Source organism: Hesperophylax consimilis, chromosome 2, assembly GCF_061612785.1.
Source record: "Hesperophylax consimilis isolate HC1 chromosome 2, BYU_Hcon_1.0, whole genome shotgun sequence".
Classification (NCBI taxonomy): domain Eukaryota; kingdom Metazoa; phylum Arthropoda; class Insecta; order Trichoptera; family Limnephilidae; genus Hesperophylax; species Hesperophylax consimilis.
Window position 1 is genome coordinate 40,044,383 of NC_142837.1, and position 26,187 is coordinate 40,070,569.

The window sequence follows — 26,187 nt, forward strand, 5'->3', positions numbered from 1 at the left end:
GCTAAAACAAATTCAAGCGACATTTCAATTCTGAGTGGTGGTCTTACACCAGTGGTGATACTGAGAGTATTTTTAACGAGTAAATTGTGAAATAACTGGCCTTTTCGAAAATATTCCATAAAATCAAATAACTGCGTGAAAACATAGAAAATAAAATAATACGTCATAAACGATGAATCTTTTTGTATTGCCAACACGTTACATGAACACCTACTCTAAATATAGTGAAATATTAACAATGGCTTTGGCCTTGTTTGGTGACCAGGTCTGAATAGCCAGGTACTTCCAAACCATGCTATTCCCCATCTCCATTCCTTCCCCGCTCCCTTCAGCATCACAACATATCCCATTTGGGATGCCATGGTACCACTGGCTTCAAACAGTTGTAATCTATGCGGTATTTACATAAAAAAACACTATTAGTTAAATTAATAGGGACTTCCACCACACATAATGCGCATAATTATCAAAAAAAAAAATTTAAGAAATTCAAACTAAGAACCTAAAATACATAAATAACAAATTGGGTTCTTAATTTGAGAGAAAAATTGTAAAATTATTTAATTTTAATTATAGTTTATAGTTCAATCACCATTACAGATTGACTAATACTAATGTCGTAAAATATCAATTAGAACGAAATAGCTACATAAATGAAACAGCACTATTTTCCATCTCCGTCAACTGAAATCGTTTTTTTCCAATTGTAATTAAGACGAGACAATACCCTAAAATAAAGTCAGAATCTTAACGACTTAAGTAAACAGCAGTGCACATAAATAAAAGACGCGCGGCCTGGTGTATTGGATAGATCTGCTGTTGAATTTGCCCTAAAAAAATCTCTAAAATAAAGTGGGAATCTTAACGACATAGTGAAGTCATGTACAAAGAATATTCGACTCGCGGCCCGGCGTAATGGATGGACCTACGGTTGACTTTGCCCTAGCAGGCCTAGAAAATCGATCTTTCCGTGTGGTTAATTTTAATTATTTCCGATGAACGTATTACTAAAATCCCAAATGTTTCAATAGGGATTTCTCGGGAAGTTACTTATTCATCGTCAACAAAAATAAAATTTGGTGTATAATGCCAATTTTATAATTAAAAAAAAAGTTTTATATAATATATTATAATGGTAAGGTACTGTTTTTACTAATCTTTAATATAAATAACTAACATCCGTAGGGATCCCTCTCGAAATATTTGAAATTTCACCAATTAATTGATCAGAAATAATTAAAATGTGAGCTTCGAGCAAACCCCCGTTATTAGAGTATTATATCGGGGATTATTAAAAATAAAAGACTGTTGACTCAGACCTATGACGTTTATTGACACTCCGCACACTCGTTATAATCTCCCACGTGACGCATCAGGACTGCCAACATGGCCATACATAACATCCTTTCGTCCTTTATTTTTTTTTTTTTTTTCAAACAATTTACAATACCAAATAAAACTTAAACATAATCACTATGACTAAATCTGACAGGAGGTTTCACCAATCTGCCAGCCCTAGTTACTACATCAGTTTTCCCACTAGTGCTGGGTAAAGGCTCACTATCATTTTTATTTTCTTGACTTCCCAAGTCATACCATTTATCGGGATTTTCATAATTTGATTTTAACTTAATGCAACTTTTTTTTATTTGGTTAACATGGACCTTTTTTACCTCTCCTCCGATTAAAAGAATTAAATACACCCATGAACTTAATTTTAACTTAATAGTTCCCTGAACCCATTTCATAGGACCTTTCAAATGTCTTAAGTATACCAATACATTATCATTTTCCTCATACTCTGTCAATGCATTTTTACTTGATTGCTTACTTTTATTTACATTATTTTCTTCTGTCAAAACATGAAGAGGTGTACGTGGCTCATACGAAAATATTTTAGCCATAGGAGACAAACCCGTGACAGAAGTAGGGGTGGAACGATAAGTATACAAACAATCTATTAGACGTTGAGCTGGTGACAAAAATTTAGAATTTTTAGAAAACATAAATTTAATTAAAATCTTTTTGAATGTTTGAACAGATCGTTCTGCTAATCCATTTGACTCGGGATTATATGGTGGAGAAAATAATAATTTAATAGATTTTTCTTTACAAAAAATAGAAAATTCTTTACATGAAAATGGAGGACCGTTATCACAAACAATAGTTTTCGGAAACGCAAATCTGGAAAAAACTTCACTTAATTTTGATAACAAATCCGAATATTTAGTATTTTTCATATAAAAACATTCTATCCACTTTGAATATGAATCACAAACTAACAAGTATTTGGAACCTTTTAAGTCAAAAAAATCCAAATGGACTCTTTCCCATGGACTTTCAGCAATAGCCAATTATGACGCACATTTTTGTTAGCTTTTTGTATCGACTGACACATTTCACATCTAGAAATAATATCTTCAATATCTTGATTCATACCTAACCACCAAACATAAGAACGAGCAAGAATTTTTGATCTGACTATACCAGGATGACCATAATGTATTAAATTTAAGACTTTAGACTTAAGAGATTCTGGTATTACAATTCTGTCACCAAATAAAAGACATTTTCCCTTGACCGACAGTAAATTTCTGAACTTGAAATATTTTTTAATTTCTGGACTTGACAAGTTTTCAATCCAACCGATTGAAACATACTTAATGACTTTAGATAACATTTCATCTTTTTCAGAATGACTTTCAACTTCTGAAAATGGAATTAAGGGTGTTGACATGTATACAAAATTACATTCCTCTACATTAAATTGTTGTTCACTTGGCAAACGTGACATCACATCAGCTTGAGGAATTTTCAGTCCATTTTTAAAAACTAATTTATAATTGTACGCGGACAATATTATAGACCATCTTATGAGACGTGATGCAGCTAAAACGGGGACTTTTTTATCTTCGGCAAATAAAGACAACAATGGAGCATGATCAGTATATATAGTAAAATGACGACCAATTAAATATTTATGAAATTTTTTGATTCCAAAAATAACAGCAAGGGCTTCCTTGTGCAATTGGCTATAATTTCTTTGAGCTGAATTTAACGTTGCAGACTCAAAAGCTATAGGAAATTCTTGATTCTTTACGACATGACTTAAGACACATCCGACACCGTATGCACTGGAGTCGACTGTAAGACACAATGGTTCTGACGGATCAAATAAAACTAACATAGTTTTATCTGACAAGAGAGACTTACTATTTATAAATGCTTTTTCGCATTCATCAGACCAACACCATTCTACATTCTTTCTTAATAAATTATGGAGTGGTTCTAGTACAGTAGGACACATAGGAATAAAATTCCTATAAAAATTCAACATTGACAAATACGATTTTAGTTGAGTAAAATTTTCTGGACACCCAGTAGACTTAATTTTCTCAACTTTCGACAAAGACGGACAAAATCAAATTTTTGTTATTTTTCATGTTTACAAAGATATCACTTTTACAACGTTTAACCGCTTATTTCACCATTTCTTGACACTTATTAATAGGGTTATTTAGAATTATTTCAAAACTGTCCCCTTGTAGAAAATTTGATTTTAATTAACCCGAAAATTCCTAAACTTTACAGCCTATTAAAAATACATAAGCTTAACAAACCTATTAGGCCAGTAGTCTCTAATTGTAATGCCCCAACTTTTAAATTAGCGTCAGCTATCAATACTGTAATTAATAATGCTAATATATTTCAACCAACATACACAGTTAAAAATTCGTTAGAATTAGTTAATTATCTAAAGGATTTGGAAATTCCTAATCATGCTATGTTGGTTTCTTTTGACGTAGTAAATTTATTCCCTAGTATTCCAATAGAAGAAAGTAAAACCATCATCAATAATTTGTTAAATTCATCTAACTTACAGAAAGACCTTATCCATGACCTCATTTTATTTTTCGAAGTTATTTTTAAACAAAATTATTTTCAATTTAACAATACAATTTTTAAACAAAAGGATGGCTTGGCCATGGGGAACAGTACGAGTCCTTTGATTGCAGATATTTTTATTAATAATTTAGAAAATAAGATTTTTAATAGCGGTGCCTTGTTACTTAAAAATTTATATTGTTGGAAGAGATATGTGGACGACATTTTTTGCATTTGGTTAGGAACAGAAAGACAATTGAACATGTTCTTAAACTTTTTAAATAAAATACACAAAAATATTCAATTTACATTAGAAATAGGTATAGATAAGAGTTTAAATTTCTTAGATTTAAATTTAACAATAATAGGTAATAAAATAGATTTTAATATTTTCCGTAAAGATACGTACACTGATATTGTCATTCATAATTCATCAAATCATCCCTTTTCTCAAAAAGTCGCAGCTTTCCATTCTATGCTTAATAGATTAATTTCGATTCCTTTGTCGGATCCTAATTATATCTCAGAATTAAATATCATAAAACAAATAGCATCTAATAACGGCTTTCCTAATAAATTGATAGATGAAATACTAAATAAAAAAATTAAACATAAAATCTTTAAACTTTATATTTATCCTATTTATAAAGATACAAACAAACAATGGCGTAGAATTCTATTTGTAGATAATGATACTTCCAAAATTATAAATAAAAACATCCCCTTCACTATTCAACCGGCGTTTTATACGAATAACAAATTTAAAAAAATATATTCTTAGTAATAAAGATATTGATAGTCAAACTAAAAAATCAGGTGTTTATAAACTCAACTGTAATGATTGTAATTCCTTTTATATAGGAAAAACTAATAGAAACTTTGAGATCAGAATTAAAGAACATCTTAGGGCTTTAAAGGGAAACTGTGAATCAGAATTTGCGGATCATTTATTAAATAACGACCATACTTTCGATATTAATTCAGGTTTTAAAATACTACATTCTGGTTACAAGGTATCTCAAATCAATAATTTTGAAATCCTAGAAATAAGAAAACACATGAATATGAAAGCAGATATTATTAATAAACAAAAAAATTTTGTAAACCCCATTTTAAATATTTTCCCAATTACCCGGTCTTTCCCGTCTAATGACATTTTAATTCCTACTTTGAACAACCCTCCCCCACTCTTACCCCTCCCCGCTCCTTCTACCTTTTCTTTCTAGACCTAATTTTAATTATAACTTTAGTATACTTGTGCTCCTGATGAAGTGAACTTTGTTCATGAAACATGTTGAGATTTTGTATCGAAATAAAGTTATGTAAACAATGTTATTTGTGTTTTAATAAAAAATAAATAATGCCATCACAAATTGAAAAGCAGTTAGAAGAAGTTTTCTTCGAAAAATTAAAAATATCACACACGGGATGCCATTCCACCGAGTTTGAACAAATGAAAGAAGTAAAATGAACAACTCTGATTATTTTTCTATTATTCCGCTTCATTCTTAATACGCAATATTTCACTTTCAAATAAATGGATTTAGCTTTATTAATTCAAAACATGATTTATTATGTCGGGGAGACGGAAAAAATACGCACTTTTAATTTTAATTTCGTTTATTAAGTCACTTACGCGATATGTCAATTAGTATGCGGCGCGCAGCCGACGGCGACTATGTTCATATCAAGAGTTGGATTATATTCATAATATCGTATTAGAATTAAATCACAAACCAGTCTATACAAACCTAGCGTAGCCCACAAACTACTTGAAAACTGGGATATAACTCTAAGGCCAGCGCCACACTTGACGGAAATTCCGTCGCGGATCTTCCGCTGGAGTCAATCCGTTACCATACGTTGCAGCCACACTGAATATTCAGTGGCGGATTATCAGTCGACTGCCAACGCTTATACAGCGTGGTCGTAATGGATCCGATAGAAGTGATAGCTATTTATGAGGCATTAGAAGAAAAAAGAAAAAGAAAGCGTAAATATTGGGTTCATCCCATAAATACTCTTCGACTAGAAATTGGGCAATTTCATACCTTGTATATGCAACTAAGAAATTATCCAGATAAAGTATTCGAATATTATCGAATGTCCATACAATCATTTGATGTATTGCTGAATTTAACGAAGGACTATATTACCAAGCAAAATACAAAACTTAGAACGGCCATATCTCTCCCAAAGGCAAACTCTATTTTGCACTTCGATAATAAATCTTTCAGTGTCGAACATCCTGTGCGTTCGTCGTCGCCGCGTGTTATCCGCCGAATGTGGCGCGATGCATACAAATACTTGGAATGCGACTTTGCCGATCTTCCGCCGACGGAAGTTCGGTGCGCGGAGGACGGAACAGACGCGAGTGTCGGCGGTCCGCCACGGAGCGACCGATTGTCCGCGACGGAACGACCGATCTTCCGCGTAGTGTGCCCGCTATTTGTAATTTATATGCAATTACATGTATTGGCGTTCCGTCGCGGAAGTTACGCGACGGAATTTCCGTCAAATGTGGCGCTAGCCTAAAAGGGACGCGAGCAGGCGTTATTAAAGGTTCCACAACATTTATAGTAACTTTTAGTAATAATATAACTAAATTCAAGTATTAATTCAAAGTAAACATTCCATATTTACCGTGAAGCGGAATTCGTAACCTTTACCCAACTCTGAATATAAATTAAAAAATCACTTGAAATCGTTAAAGATTTATATTGTAAAAAAATATTTAAATACAAATTTAAACAGTTTTATCGTGTCAAGACTTAAAGTCGCGGACTGACCGCGAACGAATTCAAAATATTAATGAGAAATGTGGTGGAGGACTCACTGACCCCTTCCAGTCGAATTTCATAACAATATTTTGCAATATAGCGGCCCATTCACGGGCGAGCATGTGCGCGGCGAGCATTCCGAACGAGCATGTCTAGGATTGACAAAAAAATTCACAAAAAAATTGTCGTCGCTCGTTTGTGACGCAACACTCGTCGCAGACATGCTCGCTCGTGAATGGGCCGCTCAGTTGATATACAATTTATTTAAAGAATTGGGCTGGTTGTTGTGTACCTATTTTTCTTTTTTGGGAACAACCCATGTAAAAGAAAGAGAGGTTAAATAGGAGCTCTCAGCGGTAGGACCAAATACGGAAAGTACCTACACTTTGTGATGTATTTCTTTTAGGTCACACTAAAAAAAATATTTTATGATTCGATTTAACCGGTCATTTTAGAAAAATTTAAAGAATTCTGACTATTCAGATCTGGCCACAAAACACGACCAAAACCAATTAAGAGTTAATCAATAGACTGCGATTACCGCAGAAGATTCTCATCTTCCCAGAGCCAGAGGACTATGTCATCCCCAATTGGGGTATCTTGTGAGTCTGAAGGAGAGGGGAAGAGGAAGATTGGGAAATAGTAATAAATAATAATAAAAAATACTACTGGTCACTAAACACGGCTAACGTTGTCATTCATCTTTGGGGAGACTATGGAGGGTATTTTTTTGGAAAGGAAGGAGTGAACCTAATAACCTATATTTTAGGAGGGAGGAAATACACAGGCAACGACCCGTTCTTATGTGACAAATGTCAACTGTATGGAAATGGCGTGTTTCCCAATTTTTCACCAATACCAAAGGGACCAATGACGCTAGTTCCTCGAAGCATCTTCCGCTGAAAAATTCTACTTGGTACTAAGATTTACTCGAGTTAAATTTAAAATTAAACCAAATAATCAACCACAAATGTTATATGTTATAATAATAACATGGCATTTATATAGCGCAGTTTAGTGTCATTTGACTTCATGTGCGCTTAACTACTCGTATAACAAACTTAAAAATGGTAATTCAAGATTATCGGTTCTTAAAATTATTCCTACAGTGTGCCTTACCCAAATACAGATCTAATAGTATAACACTAAATACACTGTTTATACAAAGTGATGACAAAACTTAGAATAACAATAACAGCAGGACAGGACAAAACAAGAATATTAAAACTAAAACATAATATAAAACAGGAGGCAGTTTGTGCTCAGAAATGAGAATTTTCTGAGCAGACACTTTAAAAAGGTACAATAAGGAGACAACCGAAACCGAACAATTACCGGAAGTTTTAGAATATGGCTTATTATAAAATATTGAAAAGAAGTTAAAATTTATGAACGGTCAATGTTATGTGAATTCACCAGATTTCCGCTTGTACAACGAGTTTCCGCACGCCGTGTGTAGTTGAATGATATATAATTGTTAATAAGAGAGATTTTAACGAAGTGAATGTATTATCATTATATGGGTTATGCCCTTCTCCTTTGCACAGCTGATCACATTAAACGTGTTATCATCTCGCAAACAGCGAATTTTATCTCGTACATAACTGAAGAGATAAAAAAGTAAAAACAAGAAATTATAATAAATAATTGCGGTCATTATTCGTCTGCGAACCGAGCACCGGTTACTGGGTATTTAAAAAAATTTAATTACTCTGAAAAACCAACGTGTCATAAAAACACAGGTGATTTTTTTGTCTCACGGGAACAGGTATAATTTGGTTGCATTTTCTTTTCAACGAACAGATGCCGGAATGAACAGATGATGTTATAAACAACAAATTCAAAAACAGCATCAGTGTTTCTGTGACCGGCGCGTCCAGTGGGTCGTTCTCACATATTCGGGGTTGTTTGCGCGAATATAATTTTGTTTACACCGCAGTACTAGTGAATATATTTTGTTTACACCACATTACTAGTGAATATAATTTGTTTACACCACATTACTAGTGAATATAATTTGTTTACACCAGATTACTAGTGAATATAATTAATTTATTTAAACTAGTTTATTAAAAATAATCACCCCTCATTACAAGAAGTACCTACTAGTGGAATACAAATTATTTATAAGATTGTTTAAAAGTTTCTACCTACTAGATAATAGTTAATTTGAATATACGTATTTTGTTTACAAGACATAACTAACTATTGGTTGTAAATAATAATCATCCGTTTTATTAAAAGGACTAGCGAACGAAACACAATCTGTTTGTTTCAAAATTGCTAGGAAACATCCATTTTTATCAAAATTACGAACTTAGTGAACAATAATTGATTTTTTAGTTTTTAAAAGTTTACTATTGGCTGATTTATCATGAGAAATTTTCTAGTGAAAATGTATTCAATCAATTCAATATTTAAACTGACAAATAATAAGTTTGATATTTAGTGTAACGTGTAAGGAATTAAATTTATCAAAAACATTAGTATGCATAATTTAAATTACAAGTTTTTTTAACAGTACCTACTAATAAACACAGTCAGCCTTGATAATTAAGTTGTTTTAAATTTCACACATCTGATAAACAACCTTTTTAAGTATGGTAAACGTTTGTATATAATTGAAGAAAAAAATAATACTAATAAATCTAAACGAAATATGAAACAGAACAAGACACAGAAAAATAAAAAACGAACGGTGTCAACTGGGAATCAAATAATATCCATTTAAAATAAAAATTGAGTTTATCCGAGACAGTATCTAGGTTACAAACAAGTTCTTTAGAACTATGGGTTTCAATTTGTGAGGCTGGTTTGGGTTCCGTCGCCCCGGGAACCATTTATTGGATAACCAATACCTCTGCCATAGGTCAGCTTAAGTGGTTCGGTACGTTTGGTGACTTAGCAGGGGTTGACGGGTTCATCGGGTGAGCTGGATGCGCCTACCCACCAACTGCGTTACGTGCCAGATCGGGATAGGCTGGTTTGGGGCGACCCTCTGACCTCTCCAACCGGTCTCTCGACCCATCACCTCATATATATATACAGGGTGTATCGGCACGTACCCGACAAACTTTAACCAGCTATTCCTTAGCACATTTGGAGTAAAAAATGTTATCGGCACTTTGCTGTCCGGTAACATTTTTTTCAATTAAAAACAAAAAAAATAAATAAATAAATCCACACTTCGTCACTGTCATTGGCATTGTTTCTCGTGTTCAACAGCTTATTAGCAAGTGTGTCAAAAAGCGTCCTCGCTCTTTCATACACACTAAATAATAATAGTTAAAAATGAGACGAATGGTGGCATGCCATTTCGTTGTGATTGTAAAAGCGCGCCAATATAGGTACGTACGTACATTATTCAACGAAACTTGAATAAAATATTGCCAGATGGGTTTTCAAACTTTGGCAAATGATAAAACATTGGTGACATGTGGTGAAAATATGAATGGTAATTTTTTTATTAAAAAAAAATTATACCAGACAGCAAAGTGCCCATGACATTTTTACTCCAAATGGGCTAAGGAATAGGTGGTTAAAGTTTGTCGGGTACGTGCCGATACACCCTGTATATATATTCATACGTCCGTCACTCCTGTACACACTGATCCTTTGATTCCTAGCCACCCCTCATACCTTTTTCCTTCATTTCCTTAAAAAATACCTTCCACACAGCATCCCCAAAGATGACATAGGCTCTGAGGGTAATTGTTTTCCTCAGGACCTCCTGTGTGGGGTTAATGTAAAAAAAACTGTTCAAAAAGATAGCAGTCAAAAATGTGGGAAAAATTAGTTAGGGAAATATTTTTAATTTGTTAAATGTAAAATTATGTTAAATAATTAGGTCGAAATGGCCGATTGGTTAGAAGCATTGTCCCGATAAGACAGAGAACCTGGGTTCGATTCCCAAATAAGACCGTTAGCTTTATATTTTTCTATGTCTAGTTCTGTTTCATGTTTAGTTTAGATTTTTTAGTACTATCTTCTACTTCATTGATATATTAAATTGATTGGTAGATCATTGAAAAGATATTCCAACAAAAATTGATTGTATAAGAGTTGTGTAAAATTAAAAAAAAAAGTTTATTAGTAAGGGTCTGAGTGTATACTGTGTATATCGTTATAATATATCAAGTGAATATCTACAATTTGATAATTCAACAATTCCAATGAATACAGTAAGTTCAAATGACAACTGACGTTTAGATATATCTAATAATCATTCGTGTTTTAACAAGTGGGCAATCAGTGAACAATTGATTTCAAAGTTTTGTGGTGTGGTGATTAGTGCACTAACATTATGTTAATAATTGCATTGATGAAATGATAAAAAAGGCCGATGTAATTATACCAATAACATCAGGAATTCTACTCATTCGAGCCGGGGGCAAGTTTTACGCGGTATGATTTTACAGTTAGTATGTATCTTGTAAACATTACTATTTTTTTGTATCATTAAACTTGCTTTATAATCGCTTTAGGCTTCTGGCATAGTGACCATTATACTTCTTATAGATAGAATGTCGCAAAATTTGTGTTTATTTTCGTTTTTTAATAAAATCCAAATAAAAGGTATATTAAGGCGATGCACTACGTCGTGTAATATTTTAAATTGAGCCGCTATCAATAACAACCCTTACGTAGATGGCGATAAGGTTTAAATTCCCGCTTAACACCATCCGCCTGTTTTGATTTATGCAAGAAAAAAACATAGACAAAAAGTGCATTTTATTTTATTTTGTGGATGTTCAGGCATAAATATTTAATTTTTTCGATCATTTTATAAATAACTTAATTTGCCACACTATACAATAAAATTATAACCAAAAATGGGTTCGTGAGTAGGAGATTTTGAACTTTAAAGCAGTTTTCACAGGCCTTTTACATTATTTTTTGCTGGGCTTATAAAAAGACTTACTTATGTAAAAAAAATACTCGATTATTTCAAAGGTCAAGATGTACCTATGTACAGTATTTAAAGGATATTTACAGGATTTTGCATTACTACGTATGGCATCGCCTTAACGAACATTACAAAAATCTTATAAGTGTTAAAAATTATATTATTAGAAATAAAAATATACCTTTTCAAATCATGCATTTGTTTAAATCTATTTAAATAAAAATATTCGTTTGTTCAAAATCTTAAATCTACGAAAGTTATTCAACGATTTCTTTGAAATTTTGGCACAACTTTGCATTCGAATGCGCGCGAGTTTACCTATATTATATAGAAGTAAGTAAGAATACGATTTTTTGTCACCAGTGACAGGTGAAAACATCATTTTTTTATATAGCGCCATCTGTTGGACGTAAAAACATTCACGCGCTATTGTTTCTCTATCTTCACAGACAGATTGAGCCACAGCAATGCGTGGCGGGGTAATGCTAGTCAAACATAAAAACTTTTTAAATTGACTCACCTTATGTTTTTGCGTCAAAACACAGAACTAAAATTATTGAAGATGAATAAAAAACATATTTGATTAAATAAATATATTACAAATATTGAACCACCCTCACTTTTTGTCGATTCATATGAAAAAAATCACAAAGTTTAATTATTTTTTCTCAAATTGTGGTCGGAAGTTTTGGTTTCATAGAGGTGTATATTTCAATTATTCTGTAGTTAAATTTTATATTTATATAGGTATAAAGCTTGGTGTTTTCTCTTTCTAACACCGTTTAGTTCACATTTTTAACTATGTCGGTAAGAAAGAGACAACGATTTCCAAGAGACCATGTGACCTGTTCCGAAAAGCGAACAAATTGAGGGTAATAATTTTTTGTTCCAAAAACTGAACAAATTATCCCGAAGAGTTAATTCTTCTGCAATAAATGATTTCCTGGTATTTTTTAGAGCTGCTCTTTATTATGTTTGTTTACAAAGGCAATCTTTCATTAGAAAAAACTCTTATGACGTAATTTAATACTTCTTATGATCAATTCATTAAAAATTGCTGGAAGTTTACTAAAATATTATGTTGGTATATTTAATCTGTCGTTATCAGAACGAAATTACAAAGGAGTGAACTTCACGTATTAACAATTCAAGTTTCACTGCCAGACGACACAGACAAAATTACAAATAGAAGAAAATACACAAAAGAAGAGAATTACACGTACTTAAATTACACTTGCTGAAATTGCACATAGAAAAATCTGTTTTTAATTGGTTTAAATTTTAGAGCGTGTGCGCTAAATATATTTAATATAAGAAAAAAAAAGTTTTTTTGGAAAAAGTTTACATTTTTAGCGATTTTGCTAAATTTACGAAAAACAATAGGTACCTACCTACTTTACAAAAAATACTATTGACTATAGTAATTAATGATATTCTTACATTTGAGCTATAAAAAAATACAAAATTGTTCGGTATAAAATAATTTTGTTGGTTAAATCTTATTACGTAATGAAAATGCAAGTTTATATTTTGTATAACGTTAAACTCAACAACACATTAGCTTACTCGCTGGGAACACGCCAAACGCGCTCTCAATATATGTACACGGTTGACAATTATCACATGAGAACGGGTCGCTTCTACGACTCGTTCTTGAGTTCAAAAGCTCGGCTGTGGAACGATTTGCCGGCCTCTGTGTTTCCTCCCTGTTACAACATGGGTCTCTGAAGACCCATGTACACTTCTTCCTTTCCTCAAAAAGACCCTCCACACAGCATCCTCAGAGATGACACAGGCCTAGAGGGAAATTATTTTCTTCAGGGCCTAGTGTGTGGAGTCAATGTAAAAAAAATCTCAAAAAAGATTATTTAGGAAAAATATTTAAAGTAGTTACTTATTTACTTAAAAAGGAGAAAATATTTAAAGTAGTTACCTACTTAATTAATAAGGAGAAAATATTTAAAGTAGTTACCTACTTAATTAATAAGGAGAAAATATTTAAAGTAGTTACCTACTTACTTAATAAATAGAAAATATTTAAAGTAGTTACCTACTTACTTAATAAGGACGAAATATTTAAAGTAGTTACCTATTTACTTAAAAAGGAGAAAATATTTAAAGTGGTTACCTACTTAATTAATAAGGAGAAAATATTTAAAGTAGTTACCTACTTAATTAATAAGGAGAAAATATTTAAATTAGTTAGTAGTTATCTACTTACTTAATAAGGAGAAAATATTTAAAGTAGTTACCTACTTAATTAATAAGGAGAAAATATTTAAAGTAGTTACCTACTTACTTAATAAATAGAAAATATTTAAAGTAGTTACCTACTTACTTAATAAGGACGAAATATTTAAAGTAGTTACCTATTTACTTAAAAAGGAGAAAATATTTAAAGTGGTTACCTACTTAATTAATAAGGAGAAAATATTTAAAGTAGTTACCTACTTAATTAATAAGGAGAAAATATTTAAATTAGTTAGTAGTTACCTACTTACTTAATAAGTATAAAATATTTAAAGTAGTTACCTACTTACTTAATAAGGAGAAAATATTTAAAGTAGTTACCTACTTTCTTAATAAGGACAAAATATTTAAAGTAGTTACCTACTTCCCTAATAAAGACAAAATATGAACGTCTAGACACATTTCTGTAAAAAAACTGATATTTTATTAAATCTGTTCTAAAATTTGCAAACAAAACACTGCTTAATAGAACACATAATAAATTTTATTATAAATCGTGAAACGATAATCAAGGCCAACATATTCACACAATGGTAATAAATTTACTTATCGCCTTAGTTGTATCAGGAATAACACTTAGTTGAACTTGATTATTATTATTATAACAAGAATATTCTGGCATTGAGTTATAATTTCAATCTTGAAGCCCAGCTACACTACTCGCGAAGTTGATCGAAGTTGACCTAATACGATAGTGTGGGCACGAACTTCGCTTCGCTTCGGGCATCTTCACTTCGCTTCGCCCGACTTCCGATTGTTGTCGGTAAATGCGCCCGAGTCAAAGGACTCGAAGTTCGAACACGAAGTGTCTGCCCACACTACTCGGTTCACTTCAGTTCGCTTCGAGACGTCGTGTTTGGTGGTTGTGCGTGCGCAGAGTCATAGTGACTATACGTAATAAAATATGGCTTCTACACTGTGGTCACAGGACCTAATTTTTTTGTTCCTAGAAACACTCCAATCCGAGGCGGTTATTTGGGACCCAATTGAAAGGGACCATAAAGATAACTAACTAACCATCACGCCGTTTCCCCGCAGGGGTAGGCAGAGAGGACGGACCGCCAAACAACTCGGTCTTGGCACACACTCCTTGCCTCATTCACATTCATACATCGTCTCATACATACTCTTCTATTATTCTGACTCTTGACATGGCCCGACTCGAGTATCTGATTCACTTGATCGTGCCATGTCTTCCTCGGGCGTCCCCGACTTCTGCTACCATTCACATTTGCATCATATATCCTCCTTTTTTTTATAGTGAATAGCTCACAAGAGTCCCACTGCTCCCGTCTGGAGCCAGTGAGACTATGGCATCCCCAATTGGGGGATGTTGTGAGGCTGAAGGTAAGTGGGGAAGGGAAAGAGGAAGGTGGGGAAGTACCTGGCTATTCATATCTAGTCACTAAACACGGCTAAAGCCATTTGGAGCAACGTTTCAATTCTGAATGGTGGTCTTACACCAGGGCGATACTGGTAGTATCTTCCACTCTGGAACGTGCCGCAAATATACTATATATTATTTTAATTAATTAATTGTGAAATAACACAAATTAATCAAATAAAATTTATTTGCGCACGCCGGGTTCGAACCCGCGACCTTCGGAATGGCAGTCCAATGCGTTACCACTGGACTATGCCGGCCGTCACACTCCTATCTTCGCTCATTCGCTCTACATGCCCAAACCATCTAAGCGTCCCTTTCTTAATCTTACTCATTACGCTTAGGTACATCAGCCTTGCACTCTTTGCGGATCTCCACATTCCTCACACGATCAAACATGGTTTTACCACACATACGCCCTTGAGGTGATTTTTCACAAAAACGGCGCTTTACAAATTATCCAATTATTATTATTATTATTATTATACGCCTCAGGGATCTCATTTCAACAGCATTTAATCTACTTTCATCCTTTATTTGCTACTTGAACGTCCATGTTGCCTAGTGCACGGACTCCGAGAGACTGAGCTACTCGCGAAGTTGCACGAGTGTGTGGCAGGGATGTGATGCCCAAAAAAATTAATTCCCCAGAATTAGAGGTGAAATTTCCCTAGAATTCCCTAGATTCCGGGGGTACCACCTTGGCGAAATACGCCCGCAAATAATAATATAACACACGCGTCGGGGGGGGGGGGGGTAGTCATTGAAATAAAGGTCTTTGAATATGGTACTTCTTTTATTTTCAAATATCACATTTAAGTCGTTAGTTATCTTACATGGAAATTTTTTATTTTGCTGTTGGCAATTTTTAATTGTTGTTTCTCAATGGCAACACCGGCTAACCAATCTGACAGCTGACAGATCTCGTGTGTCAAACCAATTTATGATTGTATGCATAATTACACTTATTTATTAATAAGAAGTATTTCTCTTCAATTTTGGTATGTGGCACTATATGTCATGAGATCTATGATGTTGCTAAAATTATTTCAATCATACAAGATTACAGGAAATACATTTCAGTCAGACAGGTACATGGTATAGAGGAGAGGTTATAAGATTAAATAATTATTTACAATTGGATACTAAGAAGAGGTAATTATTTACAATTCCGACACACTAAATAGCTAATTATTTTAAATGCATTAGGTACTTGCCTACTTTAGTTATTATTTATTACAGTTTAAATTGAAACGAAATACTGCTTTTGTTAACGATACCAGCGTGGCGGAATAGGCAATAATTTTGAAAAAACATAGTAAATTGTTAAGGTCAAATACTAACAATATATAACCTAGCGATGCCTTCATCTGAAATTGTATACGTTTTACCGGGAAGTAGAAGATTACAATTCCAATAAAAAATGCGCTCATATCTAATTTCACAATAGTTTGACAGTAAATGAGTAGTTTTAATTTTTTCACTAAGTTAATCCTATCTTCTTTCCAAATGTGAATCCAATAGAGCTTTGAATTGGTTTGTATTAGTTGCATCGATGACATATTGTGGGAGTTTGTTCCAAGCATCCACCACCCTATTTGCATATGGTTACATAATTTGTATATAATTGTAATGTATATAACATATGGTTATATAATTTGTATAACGCTGTTTTTCTGAAATACCATCTACAAATGTATGTCTGTTTTGCAGATTAAGGCATCGATAGGCTATATTCATTGTAATTGGCTTCTGTGATTATGGCTTCTGGTTATCCGCCGAAGATTTTAATTTAGATTTTAGCAAGGAACAAGAAGATTTGGATTGACAGTGTTATTAAAAGTAATAATTTTTGGATGATTTGTATAGCGCCGTTTCAGTGAAATATAACCTCAAGGGCGCTTTAAATTATTAGTACAGATTGAAGTTTGGCACTTGGAATGAATGATACAGAAGTGAAATGACGAGGACATAAAGCGGGCTAAAATCTGTACTGTTACATGCCGAACAAAACCCAGAAGTTTAGTTAATCATAAATACTATTATCCAATTTGTCAACCAATGTTTTCCCTATTTTGAAATCTAAGCAGGAATTTGTTGAGGAAATTAATGTTTTGGAATGCAATATTCCGGATAATGTTTTGGTTGACAAACGGTTTCTGATTTTCGTTTTATTTAGATTAATTATTGTAAATAATCTCTCTACTGTTGCACTTGAGTGCGGCAAACACAGGATTGTTAAAATAAATTTTGAAAGTCTAGGAAATTTGAGGGTATCATCGCCCAATTTGGTTTGAGAAATTCTCAACCAAAATTGTAGTATCGAATCGTCAGGCGATGGGTCAAAATCAAAACATTGCAACTCTCTCCACTCTCTGTCAAGGTCATTTAAATCTCTCTCTCCTACCAGATTTGGAAATAACATTGCCATAGGAGCGATCGACCTGCAATGTTGTGCCTTGACATTAACCGGATCTATTTCTTTTAAATGTTTTAAGATTTGAACTGTTTTGTCTTTAAAATTAAATCTTTTTAAAATTTGGCTAACGCCTTCAATATAAAATTCTAAACATCGCTTTCTTAAATTATCTAGACTTTCAGAATCAACTTCAATTAGCCCGTTTGCTATTTTTCCAGTTAGCACACCACCCAAGTACACATGTTCTAATGTAAGAAAATATCGCGGATTGTTATGTTCAACATCTACTAGCTGGGTCCGGTTTAAATAATTCGGTTGTATATAACAACCTAAAAGAGTTTTTAGAGTTGATTCTACGCGGCTATATAGGAGATGGATTTTAATTTTTTCGGACTGCATCTCTAAATTGAGATCATTAAAAAAAGGTAATGCAAATTCTAAAAAATACAAATACATTTTGACTATGGGATCTCTGAGTTTGTCTAAGATAGAAGCGGCTGCTGGAATTTTTTCCTGAAGATGAGCATGGGTAAAGTATAAAACGAGTGCTTCGTATTGCTCTAGCAGCCTTTTCACCACTGCGATCAGGGATAACCACCTGGTTTGAGATGGGTGAAGAAGTTTGTGTGGTTTGAGCGACAAAAAATCCTGAAACTCGACTAACTCAGACTGTCGCTTATAACTGTTTTTTAAATAGGAATATACGTCCCTTGCTAAATCTTCCACGCCTGATGGAATCTTTTCACATGCATTGCTAGCACACAAGTGAAAAGAGTGACACACACATTTCATAACAAAAAGACCTGGTATATCATTTTTTAAAAGAGCAGAAAGCGAATGCCTCGAACCCATCATCACATTGGCACCATCTGCAGCAAAGCCCACCATATTAGCAGCATATGGGATATTATTTTTACAAAAAAAATCTTTAATTTCATTATACATACTATCAGCAGTTGCAGAAGGCACAGGAACTAAGTTCAAAAATACATCTACTATTTGGTTTATACTATTATCAAAAACTCTACTTATTAAGGCTAAATGTTTAATGCTGCTAATATCAGTGGACTCGTCGACAATTAATGAAAATTTATTGTCCCTTAACAACTTACAAACATTTTCAAACCCAACACTCCCCGTGACGTTGTTGACGATTGCTGTGCATTTCTTTCTGCCACAAGTCACCTTTTTGGCAATTTCAGAGTCCGGATAGAGAGCTTGGCCTAACTTGCTCAGATGGTCCATGGCTTTAAATGGAATGTTGTGTTCTACAGCAAAGGCGGCCAACCTGAAATTATAAATAAATAATTAACAATATAGTAGATACAATAAATTTAGAAATATGTAATAAGAATTGGGAAGATTTATTTCATAATAATATACTATAGATTAAACCTTATCATATTGTAAAATAAATTATAAGTACATTTTAAAATCAGTAGTGTAAAGATGTACCATACCTTATCTCAGCTTCTTTTATTTTTGCGGCTTTTGTCGTCAGTTGTTGCACCCTAGGCATTGATAACAGCGTGTGTTGGGAAGCGGCAGCTCTGATATTAGTAATATGTTTTGTTCCCTGGGCATGTTTTTGGATTTCAGATTTGCCACATACAAAATCTTTACTACAGGCATGGCAAAAAAAAAATGTTGGCCCCTTCTTACTTCTTTTCAGCCAGCGTTTGAAATTCTCCTCACATTCCCATTTTTCTTGGTATTTTTGGGCATATATTTTTTTAGGCTTCTTGGCTGAAGGAGCTTCTTCTGCATCCGAAAGGTTCCTCCTCGTGCCGGACGTTGAAGGAATATCCATCGTGGCCTGTAATAAATATTATATTATATTCAGGATGCACTTTACCAAACACATAATAGTATAAGTTGTGTTAAACACCGAATACATCAGTAAGTAGCTTAAGGAACTTGGTAGCTGAACATTGAACTTATAACTTATTCCTAATGCTATTACACTAATCCTGTAGTTTGCTGATTGTGTAACACTAATCCTGTTATATGTTTATTAATTGGAAAGATATACATCGATACTTAGTAATAATATGTAGGCTTATAATATTGTACTTTTCCAAATAAAACACTTTTTTCTTAGTAAAATAATAATATCAAAGTATGTATGTCACTTACCACTGAATTAGAAATGAAATTCCGAATAAAAATCACTTTTCAATATAAAAATCAAGCGCGATCACCTAATCACCTTTCAAAGCAACAGAAACTTCGAGAAAATTCCTTGTAATAAATAAACATGGATAAAAACGTAACCTGAAACCAATTTTTTTTTTTAAAGGATTCTCCATTCATCCTTTTAGATACATTTTGAGTTGTCAGTGTTAAAAACATTTCTTGTAAGTAAATCTACAATATTGATTCATGGAATGGGAATTTCTTTAAAAAAAAATTTGCGACTAGCAATACCAGTAGTATTGTCATATATAAAAAAAAAAATTTGCCCGAGTTCTAAATTTCCCTAGATTTTGTGCTGATTTCCCTTTTCCCTAAAGAATATTTTTCTCCCCTAGATCTAGGGAAATTTCCCTAGACATCACATCGCTGGTGTGTGGGCACGCACTTCGGACTTCGGCTAACTTCGTCGAGGACTTCGTCGAAGCGCCGAAGCGAGTAGTGTAGCGGCCGCTTTGTAATAAATAACCAACTAGTACATAAATCAGTATGGGTGAACAAAAACTTCTAGTCTTTGGTTATTTCTGACTGTTGATTGTTTTTCTCGTTTATATTATTTGGAATCCCATCATAGGGTTATTCGTCATTGTCATTACGTAGACTGACGTGATGATATAAAAATGATTAGTCTTATCAAATTGGGATCACAGATCGGGTACAGAACTTATAAATCATTGTCAACTTAAAAAAAGGCTTTATACACGGAGAAAACTTCCTGGTATTTTCCTGAATCTCTTCAAATTATTCGTAGACCTCTAACAAATGAATAGCTATAGCTTATAGCTTAAGTTAGCTAAGTAAGCTAATAGCTTAAGTAAGATACCAATGTTTTGTCACAATGTCCGAACACGTGTTCATAAAAATCTAAATTTTTATATTTCATTATAATATATTATTAAATGAACGCATTGTCTTATGAATTTACCAACATTTTATCAGGAAGCGGTTTGCAGTCCCGTTTTTAACAGTATTACCAATAATTTGAAGAAGTTTTTATTAAATCAAAATTACTTTAGTTTAGTTTTATCATACGAAGTAAAAATATAATTTGAGGATACATTCAATTTATTATGAATCTCTTCAAATTATTTGTAAATCCGGTTAAAAACCAGATTGCAGATCTACCGGATGAATTAACAAGTTTACCGGGAAACCTGTTAATTCTTTCGTTTGGCCTGAAGTCCCGTTTTTAACAAGATTACTAATAATTTGAAAAGATTCTCGATAAATTGGTGTTTCTCATTTTTTTCCGTGTACGAATTATTCGATTAACTATGCAAGAATGAGGTCTTAGTTTAAAAAAAAATCAAAATCACATTAATTTCTCAAGACAACAATTGTCATATGTATCAATTGTCCCATTTAAATAAAATTACTTTGATTTTTTTGCTTTGCTGAATCATAATTGCTGGATGCGATAGTTTTATCAAAGATAATATTATATCTAAAGAGAACACAAAACGTTACAAAATGAAGTGCGTAAAGTACCTATATGTATGAAAAGAAAAATAATCAAATTTTTGTCGGGTATAAAACACTAACGTAGGTAATTGACTTTCTGAAAAAAAGTAAAACCATAAAAATTAATTTAATGGTAAATGATTTAAAAAAATTGTAACGCCATTACGCATTGGTTCAATAGATTTCCTGTGACCTTGGATACGTGTCAATACATTATTGCAAAAATAATTATACAGCCATACAGAAGGCATCTAAAAAAAACTGGTTTCGAAAAAACGTGTCTGGCCATAGAATAAAAATTCTATACAATATTTAGACTACAGAGAGAACCCTACAAATGCCAAGAGATGTGTTTTCAACCACAAAGATCAATTGTCAGATAAACCTGTTTATTAGCTTATTACGTACCTACATATTATTATGTTTTATTAGTACTTATATTATTTCTAAGTAAGAGCATATTACGTAAAGAGATAACACTAAACATAGAATCTCTGATTATCTGTCTAATTTTCACAACATATGTACATAATGATAAAGATAAATTTAAAGATAAGATAAATTTTGTCATGTCATTTTGGTTCATAAAGCACCATGGTACTGTGATTAGAACTTAAGAACGCAAGTCTTTGTACACGGAGCTCCAGAGTTCACAAACGACACAAACCCAGTGATAATGACTTAAAGATTTCATCTATATCGCCGTATTGGGAAACTGCAATTCAGAAGCAAGTCAAGTAGGATCATTATATATCGATAGCTTGAAGCCTGATATTGTATGTCCATAAACCATTATTGCAAGATAGACCAATTGAAAAATAGCCGTCACGGGACGTCTGGCATATGTGAAACACCGAAATTGATTTTTATTGAAGGAAGTGAAACAGAAATTTAACAAGTCTTCACAACAACAAACTTTACTTTGGAATGAAGAAAATATTTGAGATTAGCTCTAAGACAACAAAACATCCCACAAAGTTTATCTCCGTGCAAGAGCGTCGTCCCGTCTTGCCATGTATTGGCTTTAAGCTATCGATATGCAATTTATGAGTGATGAAGTTAATACAAGAGGAATGTGGTATTAAACAAATTTCGTAAAAAAAAACTATCCTTATTTTGAAGGCATTAGAGATAACTTTGCGGATCCATATTACTAACACTTAAAATTCAAGTAATCGCTTCGATATACTACTAGAATAAAAATATTTTCTACAGCTTATTAGCAGTCAAAAGAGAAATATAATAACATCTATTTTATTCCTACATCACTTTTATCTTTGCATTGAAACATTCCTTAAAATTCAAAGTACTAGAGAAAAAATACTCCCAGTCAAAGGGATTCTTGTATAATACTAACTTATAAATTTACTCGCCACAGTTTGCTAGCAGAAATAGCAGACTATGATATAAACAACTTAACTACCTAAGACTACGTTTACAGTAGATTCAGTACCCAGACAGGTACACAGAGTTGATAAAGCATAGATCAGCACGTGTTTTATCTCGTTTTGATCTACGGTATCAAGGTCATACTGTCAGGCGTGTTGAATTCACAGCCTCTTCTTCTCTAGTGTAGGTCAGATACACGACAGAATGGATGAGTTGAGGATAGACCTGGATTAGAGAGCTCGGGGAATACCTGGAATTTATATCTAGTTGTATCTCGTTGTTTTTCAGAATCAGACATTCTTGTAAACCGTTTCAAATAACTCTGACCATCAGCGTTGGAAAAACATCTCGAATTAGCTATTGAATGGTTCCATTGCCTGTTTTTTAATGAGCACAATAATACAAAATATTAAAGTTGTTCAAATATAGTTAAGACAACATAATAGCCTAAAATAAAATCAATTTAAGGGCCTTCCTTACTAGCGATCTCAATCGTTGTATGAAGAATCATGAATTGTCAGATTCAAACGACAATCTAAGTTATTAATCGTCAAAATATCGATAATGTAGCCACGCTTGGCTATCGTAAATACATTTTTCTGTCGAGATATATGTTTTTACTAACAATTTATTTTCGTTAAATACTATATAATGAACATCTAAGAATTCTCCTACTCATTCGGCTCTATGAGGTGGCCGTGAATGCACGCTTTCTACGGTCCGTCGTGTCAATATTTTTTCAAAGTTCGAAATTCCGCGTAATTATTACACTTCCATGAGACGTTTCAACAATATTCCACTCTATGCGTTGCGCGTAGGGACTATAATAGTGTGTCGCCTTTTTTTATGTTTCATCTGTGCGTTTCCGTCGAAGCTGTGTAGTGTCAAATAGTATTATTAAGAATCAATTTATTGTTAACATTTTTTTGGGTTTCTAGGTAATAAACAATTTAATATTATTAAGAATTAATATATTGTCAACATTTTTTCGGGTTTATAGGTAATAAACAATTTTATATTATTAAGAATTAATTTATTGTTAACTTTTTTTCGGGTTTCTAATAAATATAGTAATAAACAATTTGATGTTTTTAAAATATAAAAGTATATAAAATATTCCAGCACTTACAATAAAATAAAAGAAGCACATCGTATAAAAATTTTTCAGTCGAAAAGATCGAATGCCGAAATCACTTACTTCGAAATTATTGCAAAAAACTTAAATCACTGTTAGAAGTATCCCTTAGCATTGAGGAAGATTGTGTCAAGCCGTATTTTACGCCTGAGAACGGCTGTACGTTGTGCAATAACGTACCGGAAGACTATGAATTAGGAAAAATAAAACAGTTTTATTTGAATATATTGAATGGTCCAAAACATGTATTTGGAGACCACTCACTATGCAAGGAACGGGCATACTTTTGCAAACGGGATACTGGCGACACTAATTACGTACCCAATATGACTTCGAGCTTGATAATGTCAAGAAACGCTTTTACAATTTTTGCATGCTACCCGAATTAATTGATCCTCGACATAATCGCTGCATGCCTATTAGAAATCCTGAGTATTTAGAAAAGTGCATAATAGCGAAAAGAAACAAAGTAAAATTGGTTTCAGCTAAAACCAAAACATGTAAAAAGGAATTGTTTTGAAGAAATCAATAACATTTTATTTCATTGAAGTGTCTTCAGAAGAAATTTCATTTATATTCCTAATGTATGTAGTCCACATTTTTAGAAATAGGGAAAAGGAGGGTTGGAAAGTTCCTGGCTATTCAGATCTAGTCACTAAACAACTAAAGAAACAAACTACCTTAAAAAATTGAAAATTAATTGTGTTATTACTTCAATAGAAGAGAGTCCAAATATAATTACTAATCATATAAATTACTTCTTCAGTGACATTGGTCCAAGCTTCGCTAGTAATTTGTGCAGTGCTAATAAAACTATTGAGATGTGTCTGGTGAATGATTTTAAATCTGAACTTCACGTTACAGGGGACAATTTTTATTTTAAACCAACTAGCATTTCTGAAGTCACAAATGTGATAAATGATTTAAAAATGTCTTTCTCGTGCGGTATTGATTCTTTAAGTGTTATGGTGTATAAAATGCATGTATCCGAATTAGCTTGTCTCATATCTCACCTTGTAAATACAGGAGTTTTCCAATAAGAGGTGAAATTTTGATATTTAATCGTAAAATATCAATGGTTTCGTTGCTTGTGTGGCACGTAGCGCCGTCTTGTTGAAAGTAAACGTTGTCCAGATTAATACCATCCGATTCCGGCCATAAAACATCATTCATTTTTTTTCGGTAGCGCAGTCCATTCACTGTTGTCCATTCTGTTGCTCCAGCCTCATTTTCAAAAAAGTAAGGTCCAATGACTCCGCCGGACCATAAACCGCACCAAACAGTCACACGTTGAGTGTAAAGAGGCTTTTTAACAATAACTCTTGGGTTTTTCAAGCCTCAGATGCGACGATTTTGCTTGTTGACGAAGCCACCGAGGTGGAAATGGGCCTCATCACTCAAAATGATTTGCATTTGATTCACTCAAGTGAATTTTAATAAGTTCAATGCGTTGTTGAAGCGTGTATCATTCCATTTTATTAATGGCGTTGTTTCTACTTGTCAAATGTCAAAAAATGACAGCTTCAAAAGTAACATCTACCGAAATAGCGGGCTATTCAAAATAACACCTCTTATTGGAAAACACTGTATTAGCTTCGAGAGTGGGATGTTCCCTTCTCATTGTAAGTAATTCCCCTTTTTAAATATGGAGATCGTCTAGATGTTAATAATTACAGACCTATATTCTTACTCAATACTCTTTCAAAAGTAATAGAGAGATTAGCTATGTCGAGATTGGTATCATTCTTAGAAACATATAATATACTCTCTAGCAATCAGTTTGGTTTCAGAGAGAATACAGGAACAAGTGATGTAGTGTTGAGGGTATTGTCCAAAGTCAAAGTCAAACATGAATACAATGTCCTGAAGGAGCTTGCAGAACTAGAAAGCATTACCATAGAAAAGTGTGGTCTTTTCATACATGAAGAGTATCCGTATATGGGTGCGACACCAGATGGAATTTCTTCTGAATACACCGTGATTGAAATTAAATGTCCTTTCGCAGCACGCAGCATGCTCATATAAGAAGCAGTAAAATCCAAAAAAAATATGTTAGCAAAAATGGAGAAATTCTGGTAAATACATCTCACGATTGGTTTTACCAGGTTCAGGGCCAATTACATGTAGCAAAAAAAGCTATTTGTATGTTTGTTGTATGGACTGAACTCGGATAAAAATCGAAAAAATTTTACGGGATGACGAATTTCGGCAGACTAATATGGTTGAACAGCTGAATCGCTTTTAAAATTTTTGCATGCTACCCGAATTAATTGATCCTGGACATAATCGCTGCATGCCTATTATAAATCCTGAGTAATTCAAAGTGCATAATACCGAAAAGAAGTAAAGTAAAATTGGTTTCAGCTAAAACCAAAACATGTAAGA

At 33.1% G+C, this 26,187-nt stretch overlaps 1 protein-coding gene across 5 annotated transcripts in view; it reads left to right on the forward strand.

Annotated features, from left to right (window-relative positions):
* Positions 1-26,187, forward strand: part of LOC149426018 (alpha-galactosidase MYORG) — a 117,475-nt gene that overhangs the window by 20,093 nt on the left and 71,195 nt on the right. The window contains exons 1-2 of one of the 5 annotated variants that reach the window (XM_089642863.1): positions 8,591-8,609; positions 10,848-11,069. The exons of 2 other annotated variants lie outside the window; for them this stretch is intronic. In XM_089642863.1, the coding sequence (XP_089498989.1) occupies positions 10,992-11,069 (78 nt within the window). In that variant the 5' untranslated portion in view covers positions 8,591-8,609; positions 10,848-10,991. Of the gene's footprint in view, positions 1-8,590; positions 8,610-10,740; positions 11,087-26,187 lie in introns of those variants that run through there. 2 more of the 5 variants (XM_089642871.1, XM_089642856.1) reach the window with 2 other exon arrangements.